The 13,245-nt window shown below is 35.0% G+C and overlaps 1 protein-coding gene across 1 annotated transcript in view; it reads left to right on the forward strand.

Moving 5' to 3' along the window:
* Positions 1-13,245, forward strand: part of LOC149785785 (uncharacterized) — a 398,918-nt gene that overhangs the window by 88,052 nt on the left and 297,621 nt on the right. The window contains exons 2-3 of the mRNA XM_089979704.1: positions 7,057-7,165; positions 11,859-11,931. Coding sequence (XP_089835830.1) covers positions 7,057-7,165; positions 11,859-11,931 — 182 coding nt within the window. The remainder of the gene's footprint in view (positions 1-7,056; positions 7,166-11,858; positions 11,932-13,245) is intronic.

Genomic DNA, 13,245 nt, shown 5'->3' on the forward strand with positions numbered 1-13,245 from the left:
CCCAGTTAATGTCGCCTCCTAAAATTAGGTTTTCCATTGAAAATCCTTGTAGGTAATTAAAAAAGTTATCAATAAAATTTAATTTTTACTTCTATTGGCTGGCATATATACATTTATTATGTGCCAGTTTAGTATTTTTACATGTAACAGACGTCTCTTAAAAAACACCTCCTCATCAAACCTTTCACAACTTATCCCGTTTGTTTTTTTTTATAATTGTTGCAACACCACCATCCCCTATCATTATTTATACCATCATTACATATAACTATTGCGTTTAATTTATCCTATATTAAGTATTTGAGTTCCAGCTTAATTCCATTATATGTTTCCTGTACCAAAATTACATCAAAATTTCTTTGGTTATTTTGTCTGCTTTCGCTTTATCTATTCCACTACTGTTGATGTTAGCGATTCGGAAGTTTATTCCTTCCCTTTTTTAGCTTCACTACCCAGGTGCCGCATCACTTTTATTTAAAATATTTGTATTTATGTACTTATTATTTAAAGTTCTATTATAAATGTTATATCTGTGTGGGGCTCTGGAGTGGCTCCAGAGCTTCAATTGAATGACTAATATTTTCCGCTATTTTCGATTCGTTTCCGTATTCCGTTATGTCGTTTCCATTTTCCGTTTCCATGTCTAAGTCTTTTCCGTTTTCCGTGTCCGTGTCTTTGTCCTTGTCCGTTTCTTTGCTTTTCTTGGGTTTTTGTGTGTGTCATGATTGTAGCTTTTACAGTCGGGATTACCAGGTCGGATTACCGTTTGTAGGTTTGATTCGTACTTGTCCGTCAAAGCTCAACTCCCTTGCAGGGGAGGAGCTGTGTGATGACGTCCCGTGTTTCCGTTTCTGTGCCGGTGCCGGTTTTGACGTCAGGGGTTTAATCACCAAAAGGTCTACCGGTCCTTCCTCCTCATGTATCTCCTCACTTTCATTATTATTATCATCTTCTATATGCAGGAGGAAATACGGGTTTAATTCTAGTGTTTCTCCCCTATATTCTGGAGACTCTGAATGGCAAGTTTTCTTGGGGGTCACAAAATTCTCCCACTCCAAGTCTTTGCCTCCTGTCGTGTTCATTGCCTGGGTACTATTTAATCCAGTGTTATCGTTTACAGATGGTGTAATTATTACAGTCTTATGACTGAGAGGAAATCGGGTCATTTTCGACCTCAGTTTGGATCTCTAGATCTAGATCCTTTGCCCTTTCCTCATCAACTGGATTTTCTTTGGTCGCAGCTGCGCTTGCATGTTTTTTTTTGTGCAGCTTGATTCTTACAATCCTTTGGAGCATGCACAACCATTTTGTATCTTGAACATGGTCTTTCCTGTTCGCAACCTTTGTACCATGACTTCAAAAAAATCCGAGCACATGAAAAGGTTAGTAATTTTGATGCCCCTTGTTTTGCCATCCTGATAATTCTAATGCCTGTTTTAACTTCTAGGTAGCCCCATACTGTTACCATTTTTTAGCTTTGTATTTTGATATTAAATTTGTGTACTATCTCAGTGTCTACCTCAAGGGGAAGTCCCGAGATCATGGCATATCTTGTCTTGGGCTCTACCCCTCCAGTGATAGGAGGTGCATCTGATACATAGGCTGTTAACCCCCTCACCTCTTTTTGAGTAGCTTCTATCAGGGGGGTATCAAAATCTCTCGGATATATGATAAATATATTCCGCCCCCCCCCCCCGTTTTGTATTTCTTCGATTTTATCGATAGGGATTCCTTTTAATTTGAAAGCTGTGATGATGTCAGACTGTCGGGGACAGTCATTTACTGCCCCAGAATCTAACAATTGACACCCTTTGTGGTGGGAGGCCACTAGTATATCTACCAACCCCTTTCTCTATTCTTACTTCAAAGTACTGCTCTAACCTTGCTCCATTGTACAATGTCTTTGTACCTAGAGCCATGTTGCTTGTTGTAGGGTAGTAACAACATTTATAATATAAGCTCACTGAGCGATGTTATTTTCGCTCACATGTATCACGCCACTGCATAAGACAATGCACTATTTGAATACACACAAAACATTAAATTAGCAAAAGTATTCTGTAGTGAAAAAATACAGACTGCTATCAATTGCAACAAAATAAAAAAGCAAGGAAAATTAAAATAATGAAAAAGATAATTACATGAAAAAGACCACAACGGTGATCTGAAAAACAAAAATGAAAGTGAAAAACGAAAGGTGAAATGCAATACTAATTTACCCTTCCTCTTATTGTGCGCTCTTACGAGCTGCCTTGGTTGCTTTCGAGGTGCCTTTTCTCCGATTGATTTTCTTGCGGTTTGCTTTGTACGTGCCATTGCCGACGATAAAACGACAGACTTTACTTCTGGAGAAGGAGTATCAGATTATCCAAACGAACGTAAAAATACACAAACTGCATACTAACTCTACTGGTACTGTAATAGTATAGCATTTATACCTGTAATAGTGTAAACGGTGGTGACCATAATGTCTTAAATGAAGGCTTTAAATTCGGCAACTGTGGGCTCGAGCAGTGGCGTCGCTAGGGGGGTGCGGGGGGTGCCGACCGCACCGGGTGACACCATCTCAGAGGGGTGACACCAAAATGAAAAATTGCTAATTTTACAGAGCACACTCTGCTCGGTCTAGTCGGATTTCATAAGCGGATAACCGATCATAGTTAAATACATGACTAGCAGGCACAGGGTGCCACCATGCAGTCTGCAGAGCGTCTGGTACTTATTTTTATATTATACTGTGGACTTATTTTAAGAAGAAGAAATCCATGGTGGAAGTCTGGAGGGGTGACACCATGAGTTTACCGCACTGGGTGACACCAACCCTAGCGACGCCGCTGGGCTCGAGCACATACAGAGGTGAAAGCTACACTCACGGATCTGGGTCTACACGGTTATTTATAAGTAATCTGTAAAACAAATAACACAGACTATTTTTGCCGACGCATTATGTGTCGGCAGATAAGGTCTTTGTTGTTTGCAGTTGGACTTATAAACGATTATAAACGGTATTCATTATAGGGAGTATAGATAAATGTAGCACTCGGTAAATGATATTGGCGTTGAAAAGTATCATGCGTTGAACAAACAAATTATGAAAAAGATATACATGTCTGAAATTTAGTTGACACTTATGCGAATGAAATATATATGCCATGAATTACTGGTAATAAAAACTGTTTCTACAAATCGATTATTAAAATGTCAGTGTGTTTCCATGCTGACGAATGAAAATTTCATTATGCTTTCAGTCCTTGTCGTTGACTTGAAACGAAGTGATATCTGTTTAAAAAAGCATGTTATGCTGTAATAAAATGCACTGAATAATTGATCCCTTAATATGACCAAATTAAACGTCTGGCATCGTCATCAAATCGTTAGAAATCTTCTGGAATAATTAATTGCTGTTGCATGTGAAACCCTACCAGCGTCTGAGGTGCGTCGGTAATGAATCAGAAAATGTTAGGATTCGTGCTAACAACCTTGCAATGCTTTAAAGAAAATAAATAACAATAACAACAAAAACCAAACAAAACAATAAAAAAAAAAAAACAATGGTAATGAACTTGGTGCAGCGGTCGTTAAAAAAAAGAAGGTTAGACTGACACGAATGTTTTCAATGATCAAAGGAGACCAGAACATTATATCTAAGTACAGTGCAATCTGTCAACCAAAAAAAAAACAACACTCAAGGGACAATAAATGCCTTTTTGAATACCCTGTTTAAACTCTGAACATGAATGCGAAATGTAGAAAAATATAACCAGATTGTGTCCTTACATAGCATGTGACTTTGATATGCAAGTAGAAGTGTCTGCTATAGTAGTATTATATTTATGTGAAGAAATGCAGGAAATAAATTTGCCAAAAGAAGTGGATAGCAAAAACGAATTATCAAACTGTTAGGTAAACTAAAAACAATTTCAGATCAGCCAAATCTCGCCATCGTGTCCGCATAACACTCTCCAAAATGCGACTCGACTAAACTGCTTTTAATTGAGATCAACGAATTAAAGATATAAACTTTCTTCTGTTATCATTGCCTCAAAGCTATTACACTGTTGATTATCAGAAGAGTATGTTATTGCAATGTGGAACATCATACCAGAATGATATTACACGGCTGATTATCATAAGTGTGATACTGCACTGTTGATTACCATGAGAGTATGATACTGCACTGTTGATTACCATAAGAGTGTGATATTGCACTGTTGATTATAATAAGAGTATAATATTGCACTGTTGATTATCATAAGATTATGATATTACATTGCTGATTACCATGAGAGTATGATATTGCACTGTTGATTATCATAAGAGTGTGATATTGCACTGTTGATTATAATAAGAGTGTGATATTGCACTGTTGATTATCATAAGAGTATGTTATTACATTGTTGATTACCATAAGAGTATGATATTGCACTGTTGATTATAATAAGAGTATGATATTACATTGTTGATTATCATACGCATATTACATTACACTGTTGATTATCATAAGAGTATGATATTGCACTATTGATTATCATACGCGTATTATATTACACTGTTGATTACCATACGAGAATGATATTGCATTGTTGATTATCATGTGTGTATTATATTACTGTTGATTATAATAAGAGCATGATATTGCACTGTTGATTATCATAAGAGTGTGATTTTGCACTGTTGATTACCATGAGAGTATGATATTGCACTGTTTATTATCATAAGAGTGTGATATTGCACTGTTGATTATCATAAGAGTATGATATTGCACTGTTTATTATCATAAAAGTATGATATTGCACTGTTGATTAGCATACGCGTATTCTATTAAACTGTTGATTATAATACGAGTATGATATTACACTGCTGAGTATGACTTTTCCATGTTGCTTATTATATTATACTGTTGATTATCAAAATTGTATGATATTGGAATCTTCCTCCAACATTAATACTGGCCGCCATGTATAGTCTATCGTGTGCTGAAAAATGGCGTTAAACCCCACAACAACAACAACAACATTATCATGCTAGAATGATATTACACTGTTGATTATCATACTAGAATGATATTACACTGTTGATTATTATACGAGTATGATAATACACTGCTGCTTATCATAATAGTATGACAGCATCAAAGAAAAACAATAAGAAAAACACACAAACTTTTCTGTTTTCTAATGGCTTGAATCTAATTTGATTCGCCTATACGGTAAATCGGGCTGTCTTGCTTCTGTTTTTTTTTTTCCCCCCAAAGCCTGGCAGAGTGATCTAAAGCACTCACCTGTACTGATTACTGACATTCAGTTCTGTCAGTATGCGTTAGGGTTTTGGGCTCGCCCGTTGTATGTAAGAAAGTTTTACCGACAGTTTCCCGTGGGTAGGTGGTTCTTCCCTGGTTCTTCCACCACTAGTTATACCTGTCATATGCCGAAATAATGGCTTTAAACCCCCCAAAAACGACACAATTTTCATAAGCCAATGGATGATTCACAAATATATGGAATCAGAGAATCAGAGTCCAATGTTCAATATCTAAGTTTTTCTTTGAAATCATATCAAGCTATTATTCAGTGCCAGACCTCCATGTGTAGCACATCTCAAAGAACTGTACGAAAATAAAGTGTACACTGTATTTGATAATGTTAAATACTTTTTGTATGTAACTATGCTAGTTATATCACGATACAAGCACTTTTAATATTTTTTACAAACGGTAGTCTTTTACTGATGTATAAACAATATTAGTTGGTATAGTATGCTTGAAATAGAGAAAATATATTTCTCCTGCTGTCCAATTGCGTGTAATGTTTGTTCACTAAAATATCTGGATGTAGCAATAATAAATTTAATGTATACGCAGAAACAAATGGTGATCAAAAAGAAATTGAGGAGAATAGAAAAAAACTAAATGCAACAATGGACCAAATGATTATACAAAATAAGACCAACACGAATTGTTTTTGGTTTATTAAGTCATCCTTCTAAGAAATATTCCTTAGATTTTAAAATCATTTTTAATCAGCAATGAGTTAATGGATGTTTGTTTTATAACAGACAGGTAACGTTCGAAAATTAAATAAAAAGAATAACAAAGGAGTTGTGCAAGAAAGGAATAGTCTCTTGAAAAAAGCATTCAGCTAGTTTGAAAGATAGATAGATAGAGATAGAAATAGAGGGATAGAGAGAGCGAGAAATAGAGAGATATATAGAGATAGAGAGGAAGATATATATATATATATATATATATATATATATAGAGAGAGAGAGAGAGAGAGAGAGAGAGAGAGAGAGAGAGAGAGATAGGTAAGTAGGTAGGTAGGTAGGTACCTGCTTTTAATCAGTTCACTTATTCATCTGATCCACTGTTTGTTAAAGATTGACACTTTTCCCATGCATTTCATGTTTGCTTTTACGTGAGTAAAATACATCTAAAAACACAGAAAACAAAAACAAAGGAAAGATTCGTTAAAGAAATTGGTATGTTTCAGACCTTGATAACATTATGATATTAACTGATTTTATGTTGTAGCATCGCGGTTTTCTATGAGATTCAATTTGGTGTGTACTTTAATTGGATTCTACGCTGATGCAGTGTTAAGATGAAATTAAAATCCCTATGAAGATTTTATGTTCCGATATTAGGGTACCTTCATGCATATTTAAGTTCTAATTTCACTAATAAAACAGTGATTGCAAAACTGAACAAGAAATAAATGGCAGTACCTAAATGGGGATCACACTATGCAGCCCACCATAAATTTTAATCAGTGTCATTTTACCTTTCAATTTCAGTATGTAAAGAATTGATTTAATTATCTTCGAGGCCTTCTTTTCTTTCTTAAAGAACTTCAAATACTTACAGATTACTTTGATTATACTGGCATCGGTAATTACCTACTCTACAGTCTACGTTGATTATATCCGTGTTTACATACTGTACGGCCTACCGTGATTATATCCGTAATTACCTACTCTACAGTCTACGTTGATCATACGGGTAATTACCCCAAAGGACTACTTGATAAAATTTAATGCTGACTATACATTTGTTTACAGTTGCAGAATTTGCCCAGAAGATGGCAGCTGCTCACGAATCTTTTTCCAAAGAAATCCATTCCCTTGTGGTCACATTCCGGCAGAAGAATCGCGATCTGCTCCAAGAAAGGTAAACATAATGTAAAAAAATGGAGAAATTTTCAAAATGAAACGAATATATGAATATAAAAAAAGTAATACGAAAGAATGAATGAGAGCAAGTTACTCCAGTAACAGATAAATGAACTAGTCTGTGTGACTAAGCCGCCTTAGGAATTATTGAATAGAATTTTATATACTAAAGGTGAATTTGACGTAGAAGTTGATTAATTGTCAAACAAATAAAGTAATTACTTAATAAAAGAGATCAATCTAATTGACTGATTGATTTTTCTGTATTTCCTCCTTAATTTTTTATTTGCATCGTTTGCTGTTAAACTGCACACTATAATCTAAACACATCGGCTGAATAAGAACATTTATAGCTGCATTATTATTTTTTTATGTAAAAAGACACTATAGCATAAACCTGGTCTGGGCGTCCTTCTCCAGCAACAATTTGGAAAGTATTGAAAGACTGAAAAAACATTTGGTACATTAATTCGAGTCGTTCGTTTGAGGTCGATTTCCGACTCCCTTGCTGAGTAACACATTCTACTATCCTTTTCTGACCCATACCGCAAGAATGACTGAATGGACTGAGATGGAATTAATCACACATTTTGATTCCAGTTATATCTAAATGAAGTTTACAAGTGCACATGTACAACGCGTATTTGAATGCAGATCCGGGACCCATATTCTTTCAACTTTTGGAGCAAGAAACTTAAATTTAACTAAATTCGAAAACCTTGATGTTTTATAATTGTAAAATAAATTAACAGACTCATTGAGTTAATATTATCTTTTAAACTTATGTTTATTATCTTGCATAGCAGATTTGAAGTACGTAGGTTTCCTTCAATAATCTTGTCGTGCATGGTATTCTGGACGTAAAACATAAGCTCAAACTCAAAGTCCAGAACTTTTACAATTTATATATTTAATGAGAATAACGCTAGAATGACACGATATTCCGATTGTTATAAATGCTGGGCCCTCTGATAGGCTGTAAAATGCCTATTACATGTATATAGGAGATACTGGGGGTCTTACCGCTGGACCCCTCTAACAAACTGACAAATTTATATTACATTGGTGATATTGGGGTTCTTAACGATGTACCCTCTAATAGACTGTCACATTTTTATTACATAGGTGGCTTTGGTGTTCTTAACGCTGGACCTTATAATAAACTGCCAAATTTGTATTAGATTGATTATTTGCGATTCTTAACGCTGGATCCTCTATAAGACTGCCAGATTTGTATTACATTTAGTATTTTAGGGTTCTTAACGCTGGATCCTCTATAAGACTGCCAGATTTGTATTACATTTATTATTTTAGGGTTCTTAACGCTGGATCCTCTATAAGACTGCCAGATTTGTATTACATTTATTATTTTAGGGTTCTTAGCGCTGGATCCTCTATAAGACTGCCAGATTTGTATTACATTTATTATTTTAGGGTTCTTAGCGCTGGATCCTCTATAAGACTGCCAGATTTGTATTACATTTATTTTTTAGGGTTCTTAACGCTGGATCTTCTATAAGACTGCCAGATTTGTATTACATTTATTATTTTAGGGTTCTTAACGCTGGATATCTAATAGACTGTCAGATTGGTATTACATTGATGATTTGGGGGTTTCGAGCTTGAGCTAGAGTTTTTTACTCAAAAAAGTTTGGAGAATATGGGGCCTATTCTGGGGGTTTTGAGATGAACATTTGACTCGGAGAGTTTCAGGAATATGAGGCCATGGATCGAATTCTCGAAGCTTTCATCAAAACTCAAGCTGAAGTTACAAACCCCAAAATCTTATATCATACCTAAGTCATCTCAATCTGGCAGTCTTATAGAGGGACAAATTTGGAATAAGATTTAAAATGATGTGATTTTAGCTTTATTCTTATTAACATTCTATACTATCAACGGTTTTTGGAATTTGTTCTTAAAAATGAGTTTCTTGCTCAGAATGTTTGGATAATGCAAAGCCGGTCCTCTTAGTCATAAAACTCGACTCTAAATTTTATTCGAAAATATAGGGCCAGGCTCCGCCACCTTAAGAGTTGAGTCGACTCTTCATTTTAGTCTCAAATAGAGGGCCATACCACTCAGTCATAAAACTCTCGACTCTCTAAATCTCTCGACTCGGAATCTAAATCTTACTAGAATAAATTCTAACCAGTGTTATAAGTATGATGACATTACATAGTACAAGGACAAAGATTAATGATTCACATTAATTTCACACGACGAAAATAATGATGTGTTTTACTTGAATAATAAAAAGTATGTACTTTACTCATATAGTAAAATGATGTATTCACTCAGATAGTGCAAAAATGAGGTACTTTACTCAAATAGTAAAATGATGAAACGATGGAACAGATAACATACAAAATATCTTTTTGTCCCAAAACACTGGATATAACAAGCCACAAAATTAGCCCACGGCTAAAAGATTACATGTATGGAGTTACACAAAACACTTTGTCACTAGCATACTTGGCTAAAGTCATACTGGTAAATCAAACAGTCAGCATTACAGATAGTCACCGACCACCATTTAATTCCTTGGTCAATCAAGCAATCAGCGCCCAATCACCTGCTACTCAACCAGCAACACACTGTTCGATCAGCGCTAAGGCTGCTATGGTCAGCTTTACAGCTGCTATGGTCAACTTCTATGGACAGCTCTTCAGCTGGTACCCCGTCGACTCTGATCAGCTGAAAATAAATTTAACACCGTGTACTAAGAATGACACGGACATATACATAACACGTAATGACGTTATATACGGTACGCTGTACAAATTACATAATCGGCACAACATTACAAAGCACAAAGCAATAAACAGGTCCAGAAGTGAACCTACTTGTGTCCGATAAGAACCTTATAGTACTAAACGTTTCTTAATAAAATGCAACTTTATTGTTGATATAGATCTCCTGTTAAGTCACATACAAGAATAGAAAATATTAGCATTATACTACGCAAGTCGGAGCTACATAGAAAATATACAAACAAACGTGGTAGTACCATATTTATAACTTATACTATGCATAAGAAATTAATTAAAAAAAACTCACATACCTCTACAGCTTTAGATGTGCAAGGAATCAGTGTTGTCAGGCGTTTGCTATGTGTTTTGTGCTATATTGTTTTGCATGTTAACCATTGTATTTTGAACGGACTGGCTGGTATAAATCTAATCTTTTGAGTTGTTATTTATTTATGCAAGATTTAAGTTTAGTAGAAGCAGTTTAATGTTAAGTCAAGAGAAGGAAGTAAATGTAATTGTTTGATGCAAAAGAGGAATAAGGAAATTTGTATACACGAGTTCAAAATGGTCGCTTAGCTATAAGGTATTCTCACACACACACACACACACACACACATCTACAACTGAAAATGTGCATATATATATATATATATATATATATATATATATATATAGAGAGAGAGAGAGAGAGAGAGAGAGAGAGAGAGAGAGACAGACAGACAGACAGACAGACAGACATACAGACAGAGACGGAGAGAGACAGAGACAGGGAGAGAATATTATCATTCAGCTTAGAGATTTTTTTATTCCTCCCAATCGTCCCTACTGAGATTCTGACCCTTGGGTCTGCAGGTTACGGCACAAATCGCTTTATCTGCACGCACCATTCCCCATACCCCATCGACTATGCATACAGTTTTCATCTACTCAGCGAAAAAGTATGTATTGATGATCGAAAATAGATATTTGGTCCTTATTATTTTGTTATTGTTTACCTTTACTTTTGACCTTTTCTGCATGTTGGCTACTTTTGCTTGCATATTTAAATATTTATTATTCAATACGTATCACTTTTTGTTTGTGTCCTTTATTGTCACTTGTCATAGGTTGAAAGAATGTGAAATTTTGCAGGAACAAATTCCAAGCACCGTTTTCCAAATTTTGTGTCACACACACACACACACACACACACACACATATATATATATATATATATTCAAAACCCATGCTACTTAGGAAAGAACGCCGCCTCCTACGTGATACACCTGCTTATTACATATTTATTTCTTTTGGTTGGAAACTTTATATCTCGAATATTTATAATATTTATGCACAATCCAAACATAAGACCTTGCAGTGACATCAGTTTCAGTGATCCCTAAATAAACTCAAACTTGCCTTAAAGGTTACCACTATTAATTAATCGTCTGAATTAAATAGCCAAATTTTCAAACACATTCAGACACAAAAAGAAAATCCCCGTATGATGACTTTGACATTCAATTGGTAGATATTCACATCACGTGAACAGACGTAGCTGTGCTATTTATATGAGTTTTGTTTCTTCTGAAAATAAGGTTAAGTCAGCAGGTTGCTTATAAGAGGTGTCTTGTATGTCAGGTTTGATTTATTCATTAGACGTTGCATTACAAGTACAATTTACATTTACAACTTAAACCACATGCATATACATGTGTAAACTTTAAAATGTAATCTAATTCAAATCAGATCTCCACTGTCCTACGTTAAAAATCTTCACGTAAGTCAGTCGATGTCTGGTTTGAATCAGACTGACATTACCTAAAATTAAGCATTGCAGATTGTTGTATTATACTGAAAATTTCTGAATTTAGAAAAACGAATCCCTTGTGTTACTCACCCTCGCATACATATGAATATTTATGACACTCTTCATGATGTTATTCCACATATCTTCAGGGCAGTGGATACTCCGAGTACCATCCAAAATGCTTGGGAGGGGCTGCTACATGTGACAGACATGGATGCTCAGGTGAGAAGATCTCAGGTCTCCGCTGGTTTTAGTAAATCAAGCTTAAAATTTTGGTGAATTTATAATCTTGACGCTAAGAAAAAAGACAAAGATTCTACTGTCTGCATGAGAGCCGAAATTAAATTGAACATTTTAGTGCCAAAAATTTAATTCAGTACTAGCACCCGAACTTAAATTGAATACTGGCACCCGATATTAAATTTAGTATTAGCACCCAAAATTAAATTCCATACTAGCACCCGAAATTAAATTGTACATTATAGTACCAAAAATTAAATTCAGTACTAGCATCCGAACTTAAATTGAGAACTAGCAACCGAAATTAAATTTAGTAGTAGCACCCACAATCAAATTGGGTAGTAGCACCCGAAATTAAATTGTACATTATAGTACCAAAAATTGAATCGAGTACAAGCACCCGAACTTAAATTGAGTACTAGCACCTGAAATTAAATTGAGTACTAACACCCAAAATTAAATTGGGTACTAGCACCCGAAATTAAGCTGGGTAATAGTACCCGAAATTAAATTGGGTACTAGCACCCGAAATTAAGCTGGGTAATAGTACCCGAAATTAAATTGGGTATACCCGAAATTAAATTGGGTAATAGTACCCGAAATTAAATTGGGTACTAGTACCCGAAATTAAATTGGGTACTAGTACCCGAAATTAAATTCTGTTTACATCAGCTGTTGATTATCATGTAATTCTTCGTTTTGTCAACTATGGGTTTGCACTACTTAGACTCGACTCAACTGTGGATCCAAATCCATTATGTTCACGTTTTGCTTAATTACTTTTTTTTAAAAATCATCTTAACAAATCAGTGCTGCAGACGTGTAGCAAATTCGTTAAAGCTATTCGATGTTTATTTATTCATACAAAGTTCACAAGTGTGTTGATCAGAAGATAGTATTTTGATTTATGTGTTACCTTCCTTTATATGAGTCAGAATACATTCGTCAAGAAAATACAAATGTCTCTACAAATAAGGCATAAAGAGATACCTCGTATCAAGATTCTAGGGCAATCATGAAAGTCAAACAGGTGCCAAACTCTAATGGGCCATAAAACATAAAATTTCTGGTCTCAGCGTGTTTCGTTAATCAGAATCTAGCTTATTTTCACATATACTGCAGTAATAATTGATAGAGACTCAGTATATTTTTGTAAAGAAAAGGAAATCGCCAAGATATGCCACTTTAGCATTGATTTTGTACCCTGAACACCCCTAATGTTTCATTTCTAATTAACATCCAGTAATAGGGCAAGAATGAATCAAGGACAGAATCAGATAATGTCTCCGTGGCATC

Source organism: Sinohyriopsis cumingii, chromosome 13 (genome assembly GCF_028554795.1).
Source record: "Sinohyriopsis cumingii isolate HCF-2022 chromosome 13, ASM2855479v2, whole genome shotgun sequence".
NCBI classification, from domain to species: Eukaryota; Metazoa; Mollusca; class Bivalvia; order Unionida; family Unionidae; genus Sinohyriopsis; species Sinohyriopsis cumingii.